The 23,228-nt window shown below is 43.0% G+C and overlaps 1 protein-coding gene across 3 annotated transcripts in view; it reads right to left on the bottom strand.

Annotated features, from left to right (window-relative positions):
* Positions 1–16,171: 16,171 nt before the first annotated feature.
* IBTK (inhibitor of Bruton tyrosine kinase) overlaps positions 16,172–23,228 on the bottom strand; it is a 123,556-nt gene continuing 116,499 nt past the window's right edge. For all 3 annotated transcript variants that reach the window (XM_068116049.2, XM_068116050.2, XM_068116052.2), the window contains 9 exons: positions 22,644–22,745; positions 22,325–22,442; positions 22,111–22,171; positions 20,301–20,500; positions 18,853–18,935; positions 18,530–18,755; positions 18,211–18,408; positions 17,564–17,684; positions 16,172–17,380 (listed from right to left, as the gene is read on the bottom strand). In XM_068116049.2, coding sequence (XP_067972150.2) covers positions 17,252–17,380; positions 17,564–17,684; positions 18,211–18,408; positions 18,530–18,755; positions 18,853–18,935; positions 20,301–20,500; positions 22,111–22,171; positions 22,325–22,442; positions 22,644–22,745 — 1,238 coding nt within the window. In that variant the 3' untranslated portion in view covers positions 16,172–17,251. The remainder of the gene's footprint in view (positions 17,381–17,563; positions 17,685–18,210; positions 18,409–18,529; positions 18,756–18,852; positions 18,936–20,300; positions 20,501–22,110; positions 22,172–22,324; positions 22,443–22,643; positions 22,746–23,228) is intronic.

The raw sequence follows: 23,228 nt of genomic DNA, 5'->3' as shown, positions 1-23,228 counted from the left end.
ATTGTTTAATAAATAAATAAAAAATACCCTTTACAGCCAAATCACTTGGTCATTATCGTGTCCAAATACAGCTTCCCAGCTGAAAAGGTGCCTGAGATATTCTCCACATAAGAAATAAAATAAATAATTGATTAATAATGAAAATAAATAAATAAGAATCATAAAATAATTAAATAATTAATCAATTAACTAATATAATACCTAAACCACCACCGTTTCATCCGAATCTGTTACTTTAAAAAAAGAATTAATCAACTCATAAATCGAACAATTAAATAATTAATCGATTAATTGATTCATCAATAAATCAAAAATAGCATTTACAGCCAAATCACTTAGTCATTATTGTGTCCAAATATCAGCTTCCTAGCTCAAAAGGTGCCTGAGATATTGTCCAGAAGATAAATAAAAGAAATAAGTACTCAATAAATCAATAGTAATTAAATAATTAATCACTTAATTGATTAGTAAAAAATTAAATACCCTTTTTTCCAAGGCACTTGTTCACTATTGTGCCCAAATTTCAGCTTCCAAGCTCAAAAGGTGCCTGAGATATTGTCCAGAAGATAAATAAAAGAAACAAGTACTCAATAAATCAATAGTAATTAAATAATTAATCACTTAATTGATTAGTAAAAAATTAAATACCCTTTTTTCCAAGGCACTTGTTCACTATTGTGCCCAAATTTCAGCTTCCTAGCCCAAAGTATGGCTGAGATATCGCCCGGACAACAGTTTCGCACTCACTGAGCCTATAGTCAGGTTCACTATGTATTTTTGTTCAAAATTTATGGAGATTAGCAAACCAGTACATTTTTGAGAAGCTTATGGCATCAGGAATCTTAAAATGAATGTTTACATTTGCGCAGATGCCTGCATAGCCGCCATTTTGGATTTTCAAAATGGCCGCCATAAAATAAGAATTTCCGAATATCTCGGCTTGTAATTGACATCGAAACTTCATTCTAAATACTAATCCTATGTTTCCAGGCCTAAGGAATCCAAAGCTTATGTCAAATTAGTGATTATGAACACGAAATGTTCATAAAGTGATTATGAACAAAGCTTATGTCTGTACACAAAAAAAAAAAAACCAAGAAAATAAGAAATTTGTGAAATGCTGTTTGTATTTTCATGAAGAAATGCACACTCACATTGTTGGTAGTGACAACAGCATACGTATAGACGTATTTCCTATTTCAGTTTGACACATCATTACACATCAACATTACTCTCAGTGTCATTCAACATCACAGTCTGCATCGTTTTCGCATTCCATGCCACACAAACATAGTTCTGTGCAAGGCAAGTTATTCCTTCTGCATGAACATCTCTGTGTAGAACAGTTGGTTTTTTCAGTGGCATCTGACCAACTCGATGATGGCTTATGGGGCAGGAGGAACCTTTGGCCACTTTTGTCCTGGTAGTAACCAAATTGCAGGGGGTCAAAAGGTTGTTGCTGCATAACATTGGCTTGGCACCATACTCTGCTTTGTAACCGCACAGGCTGGATGTGTTCCTCAAGTGCATGAGTGTAGGAGGTAAGTTGTTGCTTTCTGCTAGGTGTTCACAAAACAGATATCATCTTCGATCAGGGATACTTGCAATGTGAATACCCTTGGGACACAAGGTTGAACACGCAAATTTGGCCAATACGTCTTTCACCTCCTGTGTTAGGTCACCTTCCTCCGGTAGTTTCATCAGTGCTCTGACCAAGTGCATTTCAGCTTTCATATACTGCTGAAACCATGTTGTTTTGCCTATTCCTGAGAATTTTCCAACATTGTCTGCTCCAGTGAATGCGTGGAATACAGGCATAGCTTGCGCCTTTCCTTTACCCAAAGCTCTCCAGATTGGCTCTATTTCGACTGTACCTGATACCATCAAAATATGTCTTTTTGCGGAGCTTGTCATAGTGTGCCACAGCCAGAACCAAGACGTCAGTATCAGGAGTGAAGAACACTAGCTGTGGATCAGGACACCGCTGTGATGCCTCCGCTGCCAGGCAGATCATCAATGTGTCAGCCTCCTCATGATTGTTGTCTTCAAAGTGCATGTTTCTGTTGCTTCTGGTGTGACCTGATGCTGATGTGATGACTAACTGAGGTGAGTTTTTATTGTAATCAAGGGTTGCTTTGGCGAGATAGTCTGTCAAATCTTCTTTCAAATCTGTTGGGACATCCTCTCTTGTGCTGGATACTGTAATTGTGTGGGTTTCCTTCTCCTCAGCGAAATTGGCAATGCTGTTGCGTATTAGCTTAGCTGTCTTGTATATCATCATTGTGTTGTCCATTTCACTAATGGCAACTTGCATCAAGGAAGTGTAGACCATATCTTCTTCGCAGGCTTCAGGACAGTAAAGAACAGATGGTTTTCTTCTGTCTTTCTGCCTCACTGACTTCGCACTTTGTAACTCTGCAATAGTTTTGTCCTTTAGCCACTGTCGTGTCAGTGTCGGAGTGTGCTTCTGTGCCTCATCACTACCACCAAGCATAGATATGTAGATTTTTTCGATGGCATCCATGGGTAGATGACCCTCATTTGGGGTTTGATATTGAATGAGATTGATCAGCTCAATCAAGCATGGTACTTGCATTGGTAGGTCTGTAGTCTCACTTGGTGAGAGTGCATTGCTTAGTCTTGTCATCAATACTGGATCTTGGGAAATTTCCGCAGCTCGTCCAATTGCCATCCCCGCGTTTTCAATTCGTACAATGAAGATACGCTGGTCATCATCTTCTTGACATAAGAAGCGGTGATCCCTTGTCAACGGTTCTGTCGCAGATCTAGTGAAAGGTGCTGAGGTGCCTGGGGTTGCTCATTGCTCTATTTCAGAGCTTGTTATTTTATGCCCACGTTTCTTCACAGCATAGGTTCCTGTAGACATGGCATGCTGCAAGTGGTCTCTCACTCGCTGTATGGACATTTGATTTCTGACATCAGAATAACAACTCCGATGCCACATGGGTTTCCTTTCAATCAATATTTCTTTGGGAAAGTCTTTGAGGCGTCTTTGGACATTAACATATTGTCGTGCGAATCCCACGGTTAAAACTGTAGGATCACGGATGGCCCAAACGGACTTAAATGGAGGCAATGATCAATGACGGATTCGACTATAAAAGTATGGGAGGGAGAAGGAAGAGGAAGAAGTGGCAAGCTCTTACCTGACGCCCCGGCGGCAGCCCTCAATCCTGTAGGGTATGAACTCAAAATGGACACGGGGGTAAAATGTCCAAAAATAAAGATTTATTACGGAACTCGATACAATGAAACGCGACGGAAGAACTAATTCTAAATTGGGATCCCGCACACCTCACTTCGACAAGAGCACAGGGGAATGAATTAAATAAAAGAATTGTCGTGTTGTGCATCCGTGGGTGCGAGCTTATCTCAGTCTGGCTGGATGTGTCCGTCAGGAATCGCCCAGGCCCCGGTGCTCACGTGAAGCAGGCCTCCGTCCGCCTCGCGCCCGCTCTGCTAGGCCCGAGCCTCCCGCTCGTCGGTCGCACGCGACGTCCCCTGGTTCGTCGCACCAAGCCTCGCTCCAAGCACCAAGCTGCGCTCCCAGCACCGCTCCAAACACCAAGCAAAAACACCACGAAGACTCAGGGAAGATGCCAACGACCACCAGGGAAGAACGCAGGGAGGAAGAACAAACCGAACACCAAGCAAGACCCAGGTAAGAATGCAGGGAAGACGACCAGGGAAGCAAAACGAACCAGAAAGCCCGCGAGCGAGACGTTTTGTCCCCCGTGGTCTGACGTCAATTCTCCCGCGTTACCAATCAGGCCCTCCCTTATTTGTGGTCTTTCCTGCCTTCTTACGTCACTGGCCCTTCCCCTCAAATCAACGACCTCCTTCTAAGTCGTGTTTCCGCGCCTTCCGCACTGATTGGCCGAGTGTCCGCACCCTCCGCACTGATTGGCCTAGGTGTCCACGGTTGGTGGCCAATCAGTGTGCCTCTTCCTTCCACCTTCCTCTCATCAATCAGTGGCCAGCTCCTTACCCCAACCAATCAGACGTTCCCTGGGCATGGCTATTGCTTGCCTTGCACGATGCTCGTTACTATGCCAGCTGGTGATGTGGCTGGCTGTGGCCCTATCCGCGGTGCCCTGATCTGGCTTCCTGCCTGTTCTCCCTGTAAGTCTTTTTGTGGCGGAGGGGCATTAATTAATGGGTGCACTAAGAGACCTATCTAAGTGTCTATATGAGTGTGTTGCCATAAGGGACAATGGATTGCTCACAGAGGGAACGACAAACGAGGGAATTTTACCCGTAATCCCTGTACTAATTAGCATGCCCCGCCCTCTCGTGGCGGCGACACAGATACAACTTATTCCGACATACGGCTAAACATAGAACTTATTACAGGTAGATTCCCTATCACGACAGTCGAGCACCTACCTATGCAGATCTACCTGGCTCTAGATATTCCTCTACCCCCCGACATAATAATATTTTCCATCCTGTAAATGCGTGGAATAATCTCTTTCTTCCACTACATCGAGTAGTTTCTGGTATGATTCTGTTCTGGGATATTGACCAAGTGTTCCTTTGCTGGCAGTGGACTCCTGACAAAGAATGCACTGTTTCCAGTCTACCGTGTCCATGGACGACTTTACCTAACTCAACTTGCTGGTTCCCGGGTCTTCACTCATGACTCAGGCACTGAAAAGAAAGAGAGCCACCACTATGTTAACCAATAATAATTGTGTACTAGTTGTGTTAACAAAATTTTTTACAGTATAAAATTAAATATTGCAAAACTGCTGCAAAAATACTGCAAAATTATTGAAGCATCAGGATTTATAAACACTGTTGCAACTTCCGCCAAAAGAACTATGCTTGTGCGGCACAGCATGCGAAAACGATGCAGACTGTAATGTTGAATATGACACTGACAGTGATGATGATGTGTAACAATGTGTCAAACTGAGATAGGAAATATGTCTATATTGTTACTTTTGTAGGGTGTAGGCAATGATTACCTTAGAAATAGGTAGAATGTATAGATTAGTGTGCTCCGACTGACGCGTAGAAGAAGAACCACCTCGATGTACTATAAGTAGGGATCCGGTCGACCGTATGTTCGCATTAAGTGTATCTTCATTCCCATTACGAGGAGTGGGGTACGTCAATTAGCTATGGGATTATGGGTAATTTATCCTTTGTATGTCGTTACCTCTGTACTTTATTCCTTTGTCCCTTTTGGCACCACACCACAGACACTAGCCAAAATTGCCCATTAAACACCCCTAATTAATTAAACCACCAGAAGCCAGACATGAAGCACTGCCGCTGACAACCCTGAATTTGTAAGCCCACATGACGAAAGATCCACGAGGCCACACCCCTGAGTAGCCGTGATTGGGCGGGGTTTGATTGACAGAAAGGACGGGTAAGATGGAACTCTCTGATAGGGTGGGAACGAAGACGTGTTGAGATGATGTCAGAGCCCGAGCAACAAAAGACTGTGTTCCCGACATTTGGTTCTTTTATGCGTGGGGAGTTCAGAACGCTCTGACCGGCATTTTCCTGCTCTGATGCCTTGTCGTTCTGGAGACGATAGCGAGGGGTCGTTGTTGCCGCTCTTGCCCCTTCTGATTTGGACACTGTCACGAGTGGCCTTGTTGGGAAATCTTGCTGGTGGCCGTGCAGAGGCACATCCGTGACCCGAGAACCGGGGTTTTCCGTGCAGAGGACAGGTGGACGAGCACGGTGTGGAAGAGCGGGCTGCATGTGGCCCGTTCGATTCGCGCATAAGGCCTGTTTCGCGCCAGCGGGCGCGGCCTAGTGAACGAGCGCGTACTGAGGCCTAGCAGGGTGGGAGCGAGCAGATTTCCCGCCAAAACCAGAGCCGCGTCCAGACTGCGCGCTCGGGGCCTGGACGAGTCCTGACGAGATGCACAGGTCGAGTGAGCTAAGTGCAATTAAATAACACGTTTTTCTTTTCCTGCTATATTCGCCATTGCCCGTATTTGATTCTGTGTGTGGGAGCGCTCCATATATAAATTTTAGTGTCACCGTGTTTTATTTTATTACCGGCATTCTTGAATAAAGCCGGTATTTTTGGACATTTTAATTCTGTGTTGGTTTGAGTTATTAGTCCCCTACCGGTGTACACCGGAGGGGGCTATAGGTTTGCACTCCGTCCCTCCGTCTGCCAGTCCGTCACGCAAAGAACAGCTTTCCGGATTTTTTTTCTAAACTCTGCTAATGATTTCAAACTTGGTACATGGTTTCCTCATGATAAGTTACAGATCAAGTTCGAACTTCACGACGTTTCGATCATTTTTAACAAAGTTATGGCACTTTGAACTTTGGTAATTTCCCCAACAGTTTTCCGGACGACAGACTGCCGGTAGGGGACATGTATTGCAGCGCAATACTCAGAATGCTTGTTTATCCAGGTGTGAAGACGTCGGGTGGATCCATTCAGGTAAGGCTCCGGTTTCCCCTCTCCCTCTTGCTCCCCCACGTGCATTATCTGCCATTTGACTGAATGCCTCGGAGTAACAGCTCGTTTGGTCATCCGTGCTACCCTAAAATATTCACCAAGGGTAGTCACGCAACAATATGTATGCTGTTGTCACTACCAACAATTTGAGTGTGCATTTTTTCATGAAAATACAAATATAATTTCACAAACTTCTTCTTTCCTTGGTTTTTGGTGTTCATAATCACTCATTTGACATAAGCTTTGGATTCCTTGGGCCTGGAAACATAGGATTAGCGTTTAGAATGAAGTTTCTATGTCAATTACAAGCCGAGATATTCGGAAATTCTTAATTTATGGCGGCCATTTTGAAAATCCATAATGGCGGCTATGCAGACATCTGCGCAAATGTAAGCATTGATTTTAAGATTCCTGACGCCATACGTTTTCCAAAAATGCACCGGTTTGCTAATCTCCATAAATTTTTAAAATGAAAGTGTTTTTATTGACATAGTGAACCGGACTATTAGGGATAAGCCATTTGGAACATTTTTCACAGATAATAAATCCTACATGGTGATCTCGACAAAAAAATAAGAGAAATGTCCATCAAAGCGCATCTTTTGTAGATTTGTATCCCATTTCATGGTGTTTGTTACTTGCGAAAATTGAAGTTTTTTCAAGTATATTGGTTGGTCGCATGCATTGTTCTGTCTGTCTTTGTTTGTCTGTCTGTGAAGTCACAATTTTCAGGTGGTCTTCACGAAACTACCAAACGGTAGGGTTGGTCATAAGGAAGAAGTCTATTGAATTTGAGGTCAAAAGGTCAACATAGGCCAAAGGTCAACAACTTAGGGGCAGTTTCTAAAATTCTCAACTTTCATCCGATTGACTCGAAATTTGAACAGGATTTGCATATCCAGTTGAATGGGGCCGAAAGATCAAAAGGTCAACATCGGCCGAATTTCTAAAATTGTCAATTCTCATCTGATTGAAGATTGTTTGCATATTTGGAAATTTGAAGAGGATTTGCATATTTGGTCTTTGAATTCAACCACACATTATTTTGAAGGTCAAATTTGTTTTAGGATTTTGCGATTATCCTGTCCGTCCCGGCTGCAGATGTGTGTGTGTGTGTGTGTGTCAATGTGTATGTGTCTCCATATGTGGGGTTCAGGTGTAACGGAGTCCTCCCAGGTCTCGAAGTATCCACCTCCGGTTCAGTAAAGGATCATGATTAATGGACGTTTGTGAAGTTTTCTTGTTCTCAAAGTTTTGTTCCGAGCGTTATTTTGAGGATCGTCACCAGGCCACGTAAAGCTTCCAACTGCAGTTTGTTTTGTCGTAATATTCCCAGGGATGGTTTTTAAGATCTCCTTAAGGTTCTTTTTTTCTTGCAGTTGCTCTAATAATCATTATTGGGTAAAATGCCAGGGGCATAGAAAAGGCCCCTTTATATAAGGGTATGTGCCATGTGGCAAAGTAGAGAAAAGAAGGGACATTCCATAGCTTATAGAAAATGTCAAACAATAGAAAAGAAGGGACATTCAAAAAATCTCGTGTGCATGCTGGACTACCCTTGTGTTCTTAGGATGAACCAAGTAATGCTCAAGAAAAGTTCATATGAAGGGGTGCGAATTTTATTCATACAGCTGTATGAAGAAGTACAGTAAATGTATTTTATTTGCCAGATGTAGGGCGCCCCTTATCTTACAAAGGCACACCTTATAAAGCACCAGCAATATCTGTTGTTGATGATACTTGGTAGAGGCCTAAAAGGTCCTCTTCAAAAGTAAAGGAGTCCGTAACGTAATGCGCACAGTCTCCTGCTCAATTGTCTTGAGTTCCATCAGTTACGAGTCCAAACTGAATGGACATTTCATTCACATTACTGCAAAAAATATCAGGGTGTCACGGCTCATCACCTGTAGAATGTCGTTCTGAATTTCTGCGCTTGCAAGCGTCGTCTTCTTTGACAGCCATGCCTTGAGGTTTGAATCATCCGCAGCCCATTACTGCAAAGGTATTTTGAAGTTACCTTCTGAGGCATCCTTCCCACGGATTGCAAGGCCTTGTCGAGCTAAATATTGCAGTGACTTGATAATCTTCAGAAGTGCTGATCGTACCGAGGTTTGTTCTTCTTGAAGTTGCTGTGCAACTGCACATTGACACCAAGTTGATGTCGCCAATATTTCACGTTTTCAGGGGCAAACTTATGTGTGATTGATTGTTCGTGGTGTCTGGATTTTTGGATGCCCTTCTGCCAGTTATGGAATCCCATTGTAGTAGGGTCAATATACGAAAAAAACTCATCTAACCCCCAGAAAATTGATACAAAAGGTTTTTCAATGGATTCTGGTACCATTTGGCATGCTAATTAACATACTAAAAATCTAGTAACATCTGACTTCCGGAAAGGGGTCATTTTCAAGATGGCGTCCAAGATGGCCGCCGGGAGCTTAAAATGGCCATATCTCAATTATTATTCAAACTAGAAAGGTGGTTTTGGTGTCTAACCAAATTAGGCCCAGGTGTTTTTGGGCCCAGGAATCCAATTGAATCAATAAAATTACCATCAGTTAATTATTTATTGACAAGTCCAAGATGGCATCCCAAGGTGACATCCTGATCCACTAAAATGGCTCTGTCGAATAGTAGTCAACCTCGAGAGATATTTTCAGTGTGTATACCAAGGTTTAAGGCAACCAGGAAATCATCAAAATTACTTAAATAAGCACAAAGTAATCAGGTAATCCAGTAAGCCAGGTTTACCAGCCCATTAGGCATTTGTTGTCTTATACAGTTAGTCGCTATTCATCGTCATCCTCCGACTCCTCTGGAAGAAACTTGTTATGTGGATTGTCACATTCTTCAAGTTGGCACGGTCCACAGGCAGTAGTACATGGTAGTACATATCGTCTACAAGAGCAGCGGAGTGTCTTGCAGGCAGTGGAGCAGTTACAATGAATGACCTTCAAGAGACTGTCTGGAGCATTACAAGTGTACATTTCTTTTGGAAATGTCTAAAAAATATGGATTTTGTTTATGCATACATGTATCAAATAATATACTTATTCCTTTTGAGATGAAAATTGATTGTTTGTCAGATTTTTCAGTCCCCCCCCCCTCCCCAATATAAAATAGTCTGTCCCTTGCCATAACCTCTCAAGCTTTGTACAAACCTTTGTCTGTAATGATCACTGAATACTGTGGACTGGAGTCACAGGTGGCAGTGGTGTAGACACATTACACTCTTATCTCCAATCTGAAACACACACTTGGTTCATTAGCTGGTGAGTCGGAGGATGACGATGAATAGCGACTAACTGTATAAGACAACAAATGCCTAATGGGCTGGTAAACCTGGCTTACTGGATTACCTGATTACTTTGTGCTTATTTAAGTATTTTTGATGATTTCCTGGGTGCCTTAAACCTAGGTATACACACTGAAAATATCTCTCTAGGTTGACTACTATTCGACAGAGCCATTTTAGTGGATCAGGATGTCACCTTGGGATGCCATCTTGGACTTGTCAATAAATAAATTAACTGATGGTAATTTTATTGATTCAATTGGATTCCTTGGGCCCTACAACCTAGGGTTAGACACCAAAACCACCTTTCTAGGTTGAATAATAATTGAGATATGGCCATTTTAAGCTCCCGGCGGCCATCTTGGACGCCATCTTGAAAATGACCCCTTTCCGGAAGTCAGATGTTACTAGATTTTTAGTATGTTATTTAGCATGCCCAATGGTACCAGAATCCATTGAAAAACCTTTTGTATCAATTTTTTTGTTCAACCATATATTGACCCCTCTATTGAGACAAATGTGTCATCTGCACAGCGGGCAAGTTCAGTAAGATTTGACGAGAATCATCAGCACAAGCGTGACAAAGTACCCCACCAACGTTCTGATCAAAATGAAGCCACGGAAATTCATTGAACCATCGTTGTTTAAACCTGTTTTAGGCTATGAGCCAGACCCCCAAATTGACCGGTCGGTACCATACAGATGGAGTAAGGCTCATTGTGATTTTTAGCAAGATATATATGTCCCTAGATATGAAAAAAAAGTGATAGCAGTGTATAACTCTCGGCCATCTCTGTGTTATCACCCGAAATATTATTATACACCCGCTTCGCTTCGCCAAAAAATGTGATATTTGCTAAAATTGGAATAAATATGTTTTTAAGGACCACAGAGTGCCAATAATTTGCATACTGGATGCCAACTAATATAGTAATAGAAATATAGAACATTTGTGGGGGTTACTTATCAAATTTTTGATATAATGACAAAAAATGTTAAATTTAGTGAAAAAGTGGTCGAAATCGCTTCGAGTTCAGAATTCACATTGTACATTTTTGTCAATATTTCGAAAATGAAAACTCCCAGAGTAACATTTGACCCCTCAAAATCTTCGCAAGGGACCTTCAGTCAAGATGGTTGAACGGTTGGTTGAACGGTTAGGGGGTATGGTTGAACATATTTTGAACTTTGCCAAAATATGTGCCCCAAACAACCACCATATTACAAAGTAATGATATATTCCAATGCAGTGGTTCCTTGCGAAGATTTTGAGGGGTCAAATGTTACTCTGGGAGTTTTCATTTTTGAAATATTGACAAAAATGTACAATGTGAATTCTGAACTCGAAGCGATTTCGACCACTTTTTCACTAAATTTAACATATTTTTTGTCATTATATCAAAAATTTGATAAATAACCCCCACAAATGTTCTATATTTCTATTACTATATTAGTTGGCATCCAGTATGCAAATTATTGGCACTCTGTGGTCCTTAAAAACATATTTATTCCAATTTTAGCAAATATCACATTTTTTGGTGAAGCGAAGCGGGCGTATAATAATATTTCGGGTGATAACACAGAGATGGCCGAGAGTTATACACTGCTATCACTTTTTTTTCATATCTAGGGACATATATCTTGCTAAAAATCACAATGAGCCTTACTCCATCTGTATGGTACCGACCAACCCCCTTGGCTCATAGCCTATTTTCCATTTGGCAGTGTTTGGACTGGGATGATTTTTCCATCACGAGGTTGAGAAGGCTGATCTGTGAAATTTGAAAGAGAAATCTCAAGGTTAGCAATAAATATGGGAATATGAAAAGGACATCGTCCAAACTATTAAACATAACAGCAAGACATTGTTTTAAAGTACACTAGTGAGATACCCGTGCTATGCACGGGTGGGAGGCCAGAAGCAAACAGGCAATGCAGATACGACGAATACTAAAGCATGAAACCAATAAATTCCACATTCCTGTAGCACCTTCAGTCGTACGTCAGACATGGACAGCAAGTTCGTGAAGGACTTCCATGAAAAACGTACCCGTTTGCAAACAAATGGGTACGTTCACGTATGGAAACATCGATCGAGTGTGGGACCATAGCGAATCTGCATATGGCGATCCGCGAAGTTCACCTTCAGAAAGTAGAAACCATCACGGCATGTCGTCATTTACTTGAACTCAATATCTCTTTTTTCATTCCAAACAACATAACTCCAATCACAAAATAAACTTTTAACAACATTGTTAATGTTTCCTTCATTGTAAAAACTACTAAGTCAACAGTTAAAAGGATTTTGAGCCAATAGGTGTTACGACCTTGGCAAGATCGATGGAGACAGCGATCTGTTAGCTTATACACCACCCAAATAGCTATGTGGAATTCTCTCATGTAGAGATTAAACTCACGTCATTTGAACTTTGGCCGAGGTCATTATTTACTTTTAATGATGTTTATATACGAATCAAAAAGAAGATAATTGGTTTTGGGTCGTCCTTTCAGCATATCTCGTGGGGTTGTGAGTTGGAGAGACGACCGTGATGGTGGGGAGAGGGTTGGCATTCTCTCAAGCAGGGCTTCAACACATGTCCTTATAAAAGGTCTTTGTCCGAGGTCACCGAGTCTGATTGGTGCAGCTGTGCAAAGATCGGTGCAGCCGTTGCGCGGTACCCGGGAAAATAACGTTATGCGGGAGTCCAAACCTGAAAATTCTGGAGGCCAAAGCTGAAATTGGAAAAATAATATAGCCTATTTTACTCCAGGGGATCCCAGGTTTACCCACCAAAAATATTGTTGCGATCGGTTCAGCCATTTTTGCGGTACCTTCGAACGAACGAACGGACGGATGGACACAGACGGACGGACATTTGGTGAATTCTAGTAAGATAAGGGGTAAGGAAAGGGTTAAGAGAACTGTAGCTCCATTGAGGAATGGCACAGGAGAATTTGTGGATCATGAGGGTGCAGTGGATGTAGTGTGAATCTGGACTTTCAGAAGGTATCACATCGGAGGTTGTTAGCTAAGGTAAGAGTTTGTGGAGGGGCTGGTCAGGTAGTTACCTGGATTGGAAGCTGGCTCAGTGATAGGAAGTAGAGAGTGGCTGCGAATGGGATGATTTGCTGGGAGTAGTGGGGTACCTCAGGGGTCAATACACGGACCATTATTATTCATAATTTACATCAATGATCTGGATTGTGGTGTCGAGCAAGTTTTCCAAATTTTGAGATGACACAAAGCTTGGAGGTGAGGTAGATAGTAGAAAGGGAGTGATCAGATTCAGGAAAGTCGATAGTTTCATAGATTTGGGCAAAAGATTGGCAGATGGAGCTTGACATGAAGAAATGTAAGGTGTTGGGGTTGGGTAAGAATAATGAAGATAGAGATCACATCATGCAAGGGGCAAATGAAATAGAGGTCACATCATGCAATATTGATGTGTGTCACACAGGAGAAGGGCAGACAGGACAATCAGGACAATGCCAGGCAGCTATAGGTAAAACAAACAGGGTTTTAGGTTGTATTTGTAGGGGGATCAATTATAAATCAAAATATGTGGTTTAACACTGTATAGGAATTTAGTGAGGGCCAATCTAGAATATTATGTACAGTTTTGGTCACCACATCTGAAGGACATAAGCTGCCATAGAGAGGGTTCAGCGTCAGGCTACGATAATGATACCGGGGCTTGCTAGACCATGCCATGAAGAACGGTGTTTGTATAGCACAGGCATGATAGGCCATGGCATGTCGGCATGATTGCCTCTTCCATTAATCTCTTCAGACGTATTTATCATTTATGAAATTGGTCTGAATGCATAAACACCAGACCTTTTCATGGGGTATTACGATTAGCTCGCGGTCCGGACTGATGATGCCTGTGATCTGGATGTGGACCGTAGTCCACCATTTGAGGACCCTTGGCTTTCTAATTACACATTCATCTCCAATGAATGAAATATAACATATGCACAAGCCAACACCAGTCCCTTTTATTAAATAATGCCCACCAGTGAAGTAATGATTTAAGAGACAACTTATTTGAAGAAAGTTAATATTGATATATAGTTAATATCAACACATTTCATGTTATGCTCGTGCAAAAAAGTGGGGGAGGATAATCCACCCTCATCAAAAAAGTGGGGTGGGGGATGTTCCCCCCTCTCCACAACTCCCCCCATAATCTTATGTGAGTGTTACTTCCTTGTTCTCAATTATTGTCTCCATGAGTTTTCTGCAACTGAAATATTGAAGTTTTTGCAGATGTGCCACATGACATACTTTTTTTTTTTTTGTATACTGAATCGAGGCTCGTGAAAGAGCTAAAATTTGTTGTGCCTTTGTGTGTACAGCTGTTCTGACATGAGTTTTTTTTACAACCTGATAGGAGGTGGCTGGTGCTTTCTGTTTCTACTTTACAGTTCATCCATTCTCACCTACACTTCTTCCGTTTATTCAGTCCTGCCATTTTCTTTAATCCGTTGGTGTAGTGTCCTTGATTGTGGCCATTTATAATGATGATTCATTCTCCATCCCAGTTGAGCTGACCTCTTCTTAGCCATTCCAATGAGCTTTCTTTGTCAATGCCGAATCTGTCCAAGGCAGTGCTCCAATGAGCCCAGAGGGGAGAGCATTATTCCATCAAGCTGTACATGAGGGCCTTGTAGGGTTTAAGGCTGGCATTGGTTTCACGGTTGAGGTGGCTGGCTTAAGATATTCGGGTCCTGAGTACGAGCCCCTGCCGTGCTGTTAAAATAGCACGAGGTGGGTTGACTCAGCTTGTCATCCTCCTAACGTCGGCAAAATGAGTACCATCTTATTGGGAAGAAATTCATTTGAGTATCCTATGTCGGAGTAGCGACTCATCCAGCATTGCACCCCCCTAGTCAAGGAAAACCGCCTTGGCAGCTCTGTGCACCTGAAGACGTGAAAGGAGTGGCCCTTCTTTTCTAGTTATGGAATGGTAATTTGTCGACAACCTGTATATGAATGAAACAATGAAATCCTACCATTCAAAATGCTGGAAAGTAGATAAATGTCACAATAACAAGTCGAAGAGCAAATCTGGACAACACATAACCATCGATTAGGGGTGACAGCGATATGGTAGACGTTAGGAAGTTAAGTACGACTCTGCGCAGCATACTGGAGAGTGGGGACATGGCCTATGGTTGGGTAAAGCTCATGATGCCAAACAACTAATTTGAGAATGGTACTTTGCATATCAGCTAGGGGTCGCCACAGATCTATCAGCTTGTATGTGAATTCTTGCAAGTGGAATGGAAACAAAACATCCTGAAATGGGTCCATGAGTTTTTGGCAGCAAAACGGGACAAATGCACGTAATGCGGGTCATTTACGGGACAAACTCACGTAATGCGGGTCATTTGCCAGCTAAGCAAACCTAACAGACTCCACCGGGTATTAAATGCAATCACTAAGGTCAGGAGTGTGAAGTGACAGGAACTTTCGATTTGTTATTGGTGTTGAAATTGTGTTAAACAGTATTGTTGAAACAGTCTGAAGATTAACCAGTTTGTCACACAAAACATGTTTTGTATCCAGTAGTATGACAGTGGCCAGCCCACCTGACAAAAAAAATGAAAATCATAGGTTCTGCTGGTAGAAAAGACTGTGGGTAAAGATGGGGGGTTATGTGAAATGGTGATTCACCACCTACATGAAGCGCTAAAGGGAAGAATGAAATAGAAGGCTCCATAAGGTAGTTCCACAGATGAAAGAAAAGAGGAACAAGAGAGTCGAGGCATGCAGTCAGCTTGGATTTTGTGAGTTAAACTTGGAAGTGGTTATTGGAAGATGTGTGTCCCAGATGGTGAGTGCCCCAGGTGAGCTGGAGATGATGGTGGGCTGAGAGTGCAGAGACAGTGAGACTGGAGGGGCAGAAAATAAAAAAATAAAAAAGACAACAGACCTGCTTCAAGCAGGAAGATATGAGAGCAATATGTCTTGGACCTCAGCCTCATCACGGCAGATTCCAATAATGCTGAAAGCCTCAGCTTTCAGTGATGCTGGAGTGCCAACCCATCGGAGAGAGCAGTACTCCATTGAACAATGGACAAAGGCCTGGTAGACCGAGCACTTCTGATTTTCCAAGGAAAATCTTGGATGGACAAAGGATGCTCAGTTGTGACTGGCTTTAGAAGCCAGCTTTGCTATGTGGTTTGTCCAGAAGAGGTCCTGGCTGATGGTGAGGCTGAGAGGTTCAAGAGACTGAACCTCTTCCAGCAGCTAGCTTTTTAAATTTCAAGCAAATACTGAAAGACTTACCCCAATGGCAGTTAATAATGCATCTCTCGAATTTCATTGCAAGCACGCGCTCTATGTCCAAACATTTAGATTCCTGCTACGTATAATAAAATCGATCCAAAAATGGGAAAAAAATCCACAATTCACCCTCGTTGAAGTATTTATTACCTCTTTTTGAGCATTCACCTAACACAGCATTCTGCTGCATTCACTGAACACAACATTGCACAGAAGCAAAAGCCAAAATGTTTTTCAATGAATGCAAATGCATATAAATCCAAACTTCCTGTAAATGAGTGAAATGCCAGATTGCTGATTTGGTAATTATTTTGTGCGATGGAGTGCCCTTCCAGCAGCACTAAATAAAACGCTCAAGAGGAATTGTTCCATGAAAAAAACCCAGCACAAAACAGCAACTGGACATCAGGATTTTTCATGCCCATTGTGGCGCGGCAATGCCCCTTGGCTCGTAGGGCGCTGGCCAAGAAGTCGACCATTTTGGAGGATCGCTAATTGGCGGAGCAGAAGATCAACATGACCCACCATTGAACCAAGGACACTTCCAGATGCTGCAAGCATTAAGCCGGCTGTCCCGAATGCACATCCAGCAATTACAATCATTGGCTGCAGAGCCTTTGGCTCAAATTGTGCCAACATGGGAAGTGAGGCAACCTTACTATCTGCGTAGAATTCACAATGGGGAAGACGCAAAAGACAAGTTAGATTCCTTAGCCCTTATGAAAATGAAAACCATCCCCACTTCCTTTTTCTTTTTTCTTTTTTTCCACACCCCTCCCCCACCTTCACATGGCCTTATGTCTAACACGTACCCCAAAAGCTACAGTTTTTGTAGCAGTTGTGGATTTAAATACAACCGAGAATACAATAAATTCCAGGCACCTTTCATTCACAGACTTCTCCACATCCCACCCAGCTCCCTCCCACCCTCTGCCCAATTCACCCACACCCCACCCCAACCTACCCTTCCCCCAAAACACTTTCAAAAAAATACATCTCAGAATAAAACATTTGCATCAATCAAATATGTTCAACAAATCGACCACAAAATAGTCCATAATTGTGTTGCGGGCTGGTGGTTTAAGCTAATACTTTCCAGCACAAAATAATTTGTCCATTTTCCTTAGCCTCATCAGGAGCCTTGCAACGGAATAAATAAATAAAACAACACGACAATGTGAATAGCGATCGAGGCCAACTAGAGTCACGTCTTATTCCAGATGGGAGTTGGAGATGGTCGGAGAGGAGGCGAACGCTGCACGGTGATCGTCTCATCGGGACAATCCTCTCCTCCATACATCGTCAGCAGTTGCTCGATAGCATATTCCTCGACCTGGAACACGAGACAGTCGGTGAAAGCTGCAGAACTGAGGTGATAATGAGGGAACCAACGAGCCCCGGTGAGGGAAATGTGCAAGGAGAACAGATAGGAGGGAATGGAAGAAATGAAAAATACTCGAGGGTGTTTAACCAGGGAAGAAACAAATGGTTTTGTACATACAGGTTGTATTTGCACCTGAATGAGAGCCAGAGGTTTGTGTGTCTGCCTCGTAAGAGCTATTTCACGTTCTTTCTCCATCTCCAGGAGTGTGGCGAATTTCACCGGGGGGTCAACTGGTGAGGTTGCGGCCCAGGGGCTGGTGGAAGGATGAGTAATGCATCAGTCTCAGCATAAAAGGATGTATCCAGTAGGATCAAAAGCCCCAATAATGATTCATAAATCTGAAGCACTCAAACTACCGTTCAATTAAGTACTCCAGGTGATGTGCCTGCAAGGGTAGGAGGGGGCAGTGAAAATGAAATTAAATCATCCCAGACTGGGTGACGTAATGGTTAGAGTGTCTGCTCCGAGTCTGGAAGGTCAGCGGTTTGAACCCCGGCCGAGTCATACCCAAAAACTTTTAAAATGGTACGTGCAGCTTCCTTGCTTGATGATACGCATTTTAAAAAGGACAAGAACATGGACAAACAACCAGAAGTTGGCAAACATTGCGTAGGCTTTGATGGGCCTCATTGTCTCCTCCTGCATTCTCCTTGTAAGGGCAACTCGTTCAAAACAAATGCCACATTTCTTCGACAAAGAAGAGTTGTTGATGATAAAATGATGTGCACAATTCGACAATGTTCTTGGGGATTTATGCAAAGAGGATGACGACATCGTACCATGCAGGTCTTGAAGGTTCCACATTGGTTCGTTCCTCTTGTTCCTCAACCTTCACAGTCTTCCTGGTCTTTTGGGACCTGCGGCCCGTCCCATGGGTTTGTCGTGCACGGGCAGAGATGTGATTGTGTAAATCTTCCCGCTGCATTTTCGTCTCCATGGCAATAACAGCCCTTAGGTCAGTGACTGCACTCGGAGGGCTGGATGGCAATGCACGACAGATAGCTAGCTACAAGCACCAAGGAATGCTCAAAACATCACACTCGCCAATCAAACAATGATGCTACCGGAGTTAAGTGGTGCCGAGTAAAGCGCACACACCTGTTTATCCAGGGTCTCTCTCTCCACCTATCACCTGGGGATAACGGGGAAGTAGCAGGTCCATCTGCTCGTTCCTCCTCATCCTTCTGCCCCTTTCTGTGATGGCCCATGCAAGGCAAGGGGGCAGAGGCGATGGGAGAGGAATAAGATGATTGCTTGGGAGCTGTGCATTGTGAGGGGATTTCATCGGGGCTCACTTTAGAGCTAGAAACCACACTTGTTGAACCTGGCAGAGGAAAATTCAACATCACAATGAGAAAGTCAAAATAGCACAACCTGGCAAAATAAATAAATGAGTGACAGACCACGTGACAAAAACCGACGTGAGAGAGGTGGTGACTCCAAAACACAGCGAGAAGTTTCAGTATTGCTTTCGATCCTTTTAGACACAGGCTTTTCATTTTGACTGAAAAATAAAAAGTGGGAGGGAGGGAAAAAAAATGGAAACAGCCATTTAAATAAAAAAGACAAGTAACATGCATTTAGAGCATAAACTGCATGCTTGAACTTCAAAGAGCGCCACAAAAGTCTTGTCAAAATAAAGTTGGCACATCCTGCAGAATACAACGAAAACATGATTGTTCTCTCGCAATGCTGAAACTGGAACACACATGCACAAAGAGAGATACAAAAAGACAAACACAAACACACACAAAAACAAACAAACACACACACACACACACCCACAGAGGGAGACAGATAGGGAGAAGAAACATACACACACACAGAGACACACACACACACACACACACAAACAGAGAGAGACACACACACACACACACACACAAACAGAGACATACACAAACAGAGAGACACAGACATACACAAACAGAGAGACACAAACAGAGACATACACAAACAGAGAGACACAGACATACACAAACAGAGAGACACAGACATACACAAACAGAGAGACACAGACATACACACAACAGAGAGACACAGACATACACAAACAGAGAGACACAGACATACACAAACAGAGAGACACAGACATACACAAACAGAGAGACACAGACATACACAAACAGAGAGACACAGACATACACAAACAGGGACACACACACAAACAGGGACACACACACACAAACAGGGACACACACACAAACAGGGACACACACACAAACAGGGACACACACACAAACAGGGACACACACACAAACAGGGACACACACACAAACAGGGACACACACACAAACAGGGACACACACACAAACAGGGACACACACACAAACAGGGACACACACACAAACAGGGACACACACACAAACAGGGACACACACACAAACAGGGACACACACACAAACAGGGACACACACACACACAAACAGGGACACACACACACAAACAGGGACACACACACAAACAGGGACACACACACAAACAGGGACACACACACAAACAGGGACACACACACAAACAGGGACACACACACAAACAGGGACACACACACAAACAGGGACACACACACAAACAGGGACACACACACAAACAGGGACACACACACAAACAGGGACACACACACAAACAGGGACACACACACAAACAGGGACACACACACAAACAGGGACACACACACAAACAGGGACACACACACAAACAGGGACACACACACAAACAGGGACACACACACAAACAGGGACACACACACAAACAGGGACACACATACAAACAGGGACACACACACACACAAACAGGGACACACACAAACAAGGACACACACAAACAGGGAAACATACAAACAGCGACACACATAAACAGTGACACACACCTTTGCATTCCAATCACAGTTTTGTTTCGCTTCTTATTTTTGGGTGTTGACAGCAGGAAGGACAAAGGAGAATCGGGCAATGGCGAAAGCACTGAAGAGTTGGAAGAATTGGAAAAGTTGGGGGTCATCATTGGGGAAACTGAGACAGCACTGCATGGAACTGGTCCAGCCGAGATGATTCGTTTTGCCATGCCAGGAATCTGTGGTAAGGGGGTCAAAGAGGAAGAGAGAAAATATCACGAAGGAGTGAATTACCCAAAATTAGTAGTAAATATAACTTAGAATCGTATTTACACAGGAGTAATGAGAAAGCCACAACATCCTGCTTTAAAAGCAACGTTTGGGAACATTTTCATTCATGATGGGGAAAAAATGGTGCAACTTTGCCCACTTACCTCTTCAACCAAGTTTCTCTCGCCAAAAGTTGTGGCTCATGCAAAAGTAAACACAGGGTAAGGGGTTATGAGCCTAACAAAGTGGCAGAGGGGAACAGGCAGGAATGGAAAAAAGTAGAAAGGCAAAGGGGCAAGGGATTAGCAAGAGTTGAATCACTTCAGAAAGTACGAGAGAAACCATAATGTGGCGATGGTTAGCAATATTGAAGTAGTGGATCGTAAAAGCACGAGACAACAGACAGGCAGCCAGTTCAACAGACAAGAGAAAAGTGGAATGAAGGAGTCAAGGTTTTGACTTGTGGAAGGTAACAAGATGAAGGACTCTCAAAAATGATTGCCTGGCGAGGCATGGGGTTGGGGAGGAATGAGGTTGGGCAGGTGGAGCGAGACCAGAAGAGCGGCAGCGGAGAAGTACTGAAAGTCCACCAATCTGCCGACGGTGCGTGAGAAGTCAAATTTATGACTCATCCTCCTGCCCAGGGAGACAAATAGTTTGAAGAACCTGAGAATCAACTGGCCTGGTTCTACAGAAAATCGAAAGATGAAAAGTAACCTTCGAGGCCAGCTTGGAGATGTGGTCTTCCAAGACAGGTTATGGCTGACAATGAGGTCTCACATTTTTAGAGACTGCACTCCACCAATGGGGTTGCCCAAAGAGGCAAGTTGGAGAATTCACCAGCCAATATTTTTGGTTTATATAGAGCAAGGGCATGGCACTTCATTGTATTGAAAGACATGTTCCATGTACTTGGACGAGTGCGCTTCTTTTTATATTTTCCCATATCTGCAGACTGGAGCCCATTGGACGGACGTGTGATAAACTCTTCCACACAGAATAGAGTCACACGCAAAATGGAACAAAGGATTTTCCAAAGAAGCATAAATGTCCAGTGGGAATCGCAATAACATGCAGTACTTTTCCAGCAGACCACATATTCCATTGGACTGTGAGAAGCATATTTTTACCCACAAACCACAACTTTCCCAGCAAACTACTAGATCGCTCTGGCCCTTCGTCCAAATGTGTAAAACACATTTCCCTGCAACCTTTCAACTTTCGAAATGTATTGTTCCCCCGATTGACCTCCCTTCGCCCTGCCCCACTCATCCCCCAAACACCACCACCCCTTTGTATACACATGTATATGCAGAATACTGCAAATCCATTGACACTCTTTGACCCACCTACATTCCCATCCACTGTCCACACATCTTCCACTTCCAAAAAAAGCATGCCGTTTGGTGAATAACAAAGTTAAAGGGACACACAAAATGCAACAAAAGCAAACAAAATGGCAACAAAACCTCTGGCACAGTCGATAAAGATCCTCATCAGATTCTTGTTTTGGATCTGGACATAATTTGCACAGGATTATGGTTTATGGACGAACTATTTTATACCACGTCACACTCACCATATTGCGATAGAATGCCGACAGCTCTTCTAGTACCTCATCATCAAATGTTTCAAACAGTCTAAGCGAAAAATAGAAGAAACAAAACATGCAAGTGCATTAATACTCTCGATACACTTGCATCCATTCCCATCCACTATTCGCACACATTCCATTTGCAAATCATGCACAATGCCCACCACACCCTTTCGCATCATACTTCATCCATCCTTACCCAAGTTGGATGAGAGACATGAGGTTCTTGCAAATGAACTCTTGAACCACGGACGTCAGCAGGTCAGCTCCATACCATAGTGACAGGCGAAGGAGAGTGTAACAGTTATTTAGGGTCACTGTTGTCGCAAACAAAGCAACGCAATCAAAAAATTCCAATTAAGTCTTGTATTATGCCATTCTGTACAGTACAATGCTGCATATCAAATCAAATTATGAAAACTCATGGCTGTTAAGAGCTAATCAGGAGGTTCCCGTGAAGACCCTTGTGAATGGAATGGACGTGCGCAGAAAAGCTCAAGTGGAAACGTCAAACTCACACTCAGCCACCAAGGCCCTTTGACAAGCATCTTTCAGCTCAAAGGCCATCAGCTGATCTGAAGCAGCCAGTAGTTCACAAAGTAGATCAACCGAATCATTGCCTAGGAACACAGAGAAAGATGCCATTAATCGCAAGTCTTCACCTATATCTATTACTAGTGAGGTACCCGTGCTACGTATGGGTGGGAAGCAAAGTGCAAACAGACAATGCGGAAACGGAGAATGGCAAACCATGAACCAATAAATTCCACATTCCTGTGCCACCTTCAGTCAAACGTCAGGCATGGACAGTTGGTTCGTGAAGGACTTGGACAAAAAAAAACTTACTGCAGCTGAATGTTTCGTGAAGGACTTGGACAAAAAAACAAAACAAAAAACACTGCAGCTCAATGTTTCTATACGCAGTCAATGACGAAACTGTAAATGCCGAATCCACGAAAGTCACGGGTGGAAACGTTGAAACATCATTTCCTCATTCTCCTTTAAACCACTCTCTCTATATTTTCATTGTTAACAGCATCATTCCGATCTCAAAATTAATACTATACCTTTTAATCTAACAAAATACAATGTTACAAACGTGT

This window comes from Myxine glutinosa, chromosome 5, assembly GCF_964187855.1.
Source record: "Myxine glutinosa chromosome 5, kmMyxGlut1.1, whole genome shotgun sequence".
Taxonomy (NCBI): domain Eukaryota; kingdom Metazoa; phylum Chordata; class Myxini; order Myxiniformes; family Myxinidae; genus Myxine; species Myxine glutinosa.
The sequence above is the reverse complement of the archived record's forward strand: the minus strand, read 5'-3'. Positions and strand labels throughout refer to the sequence as shown.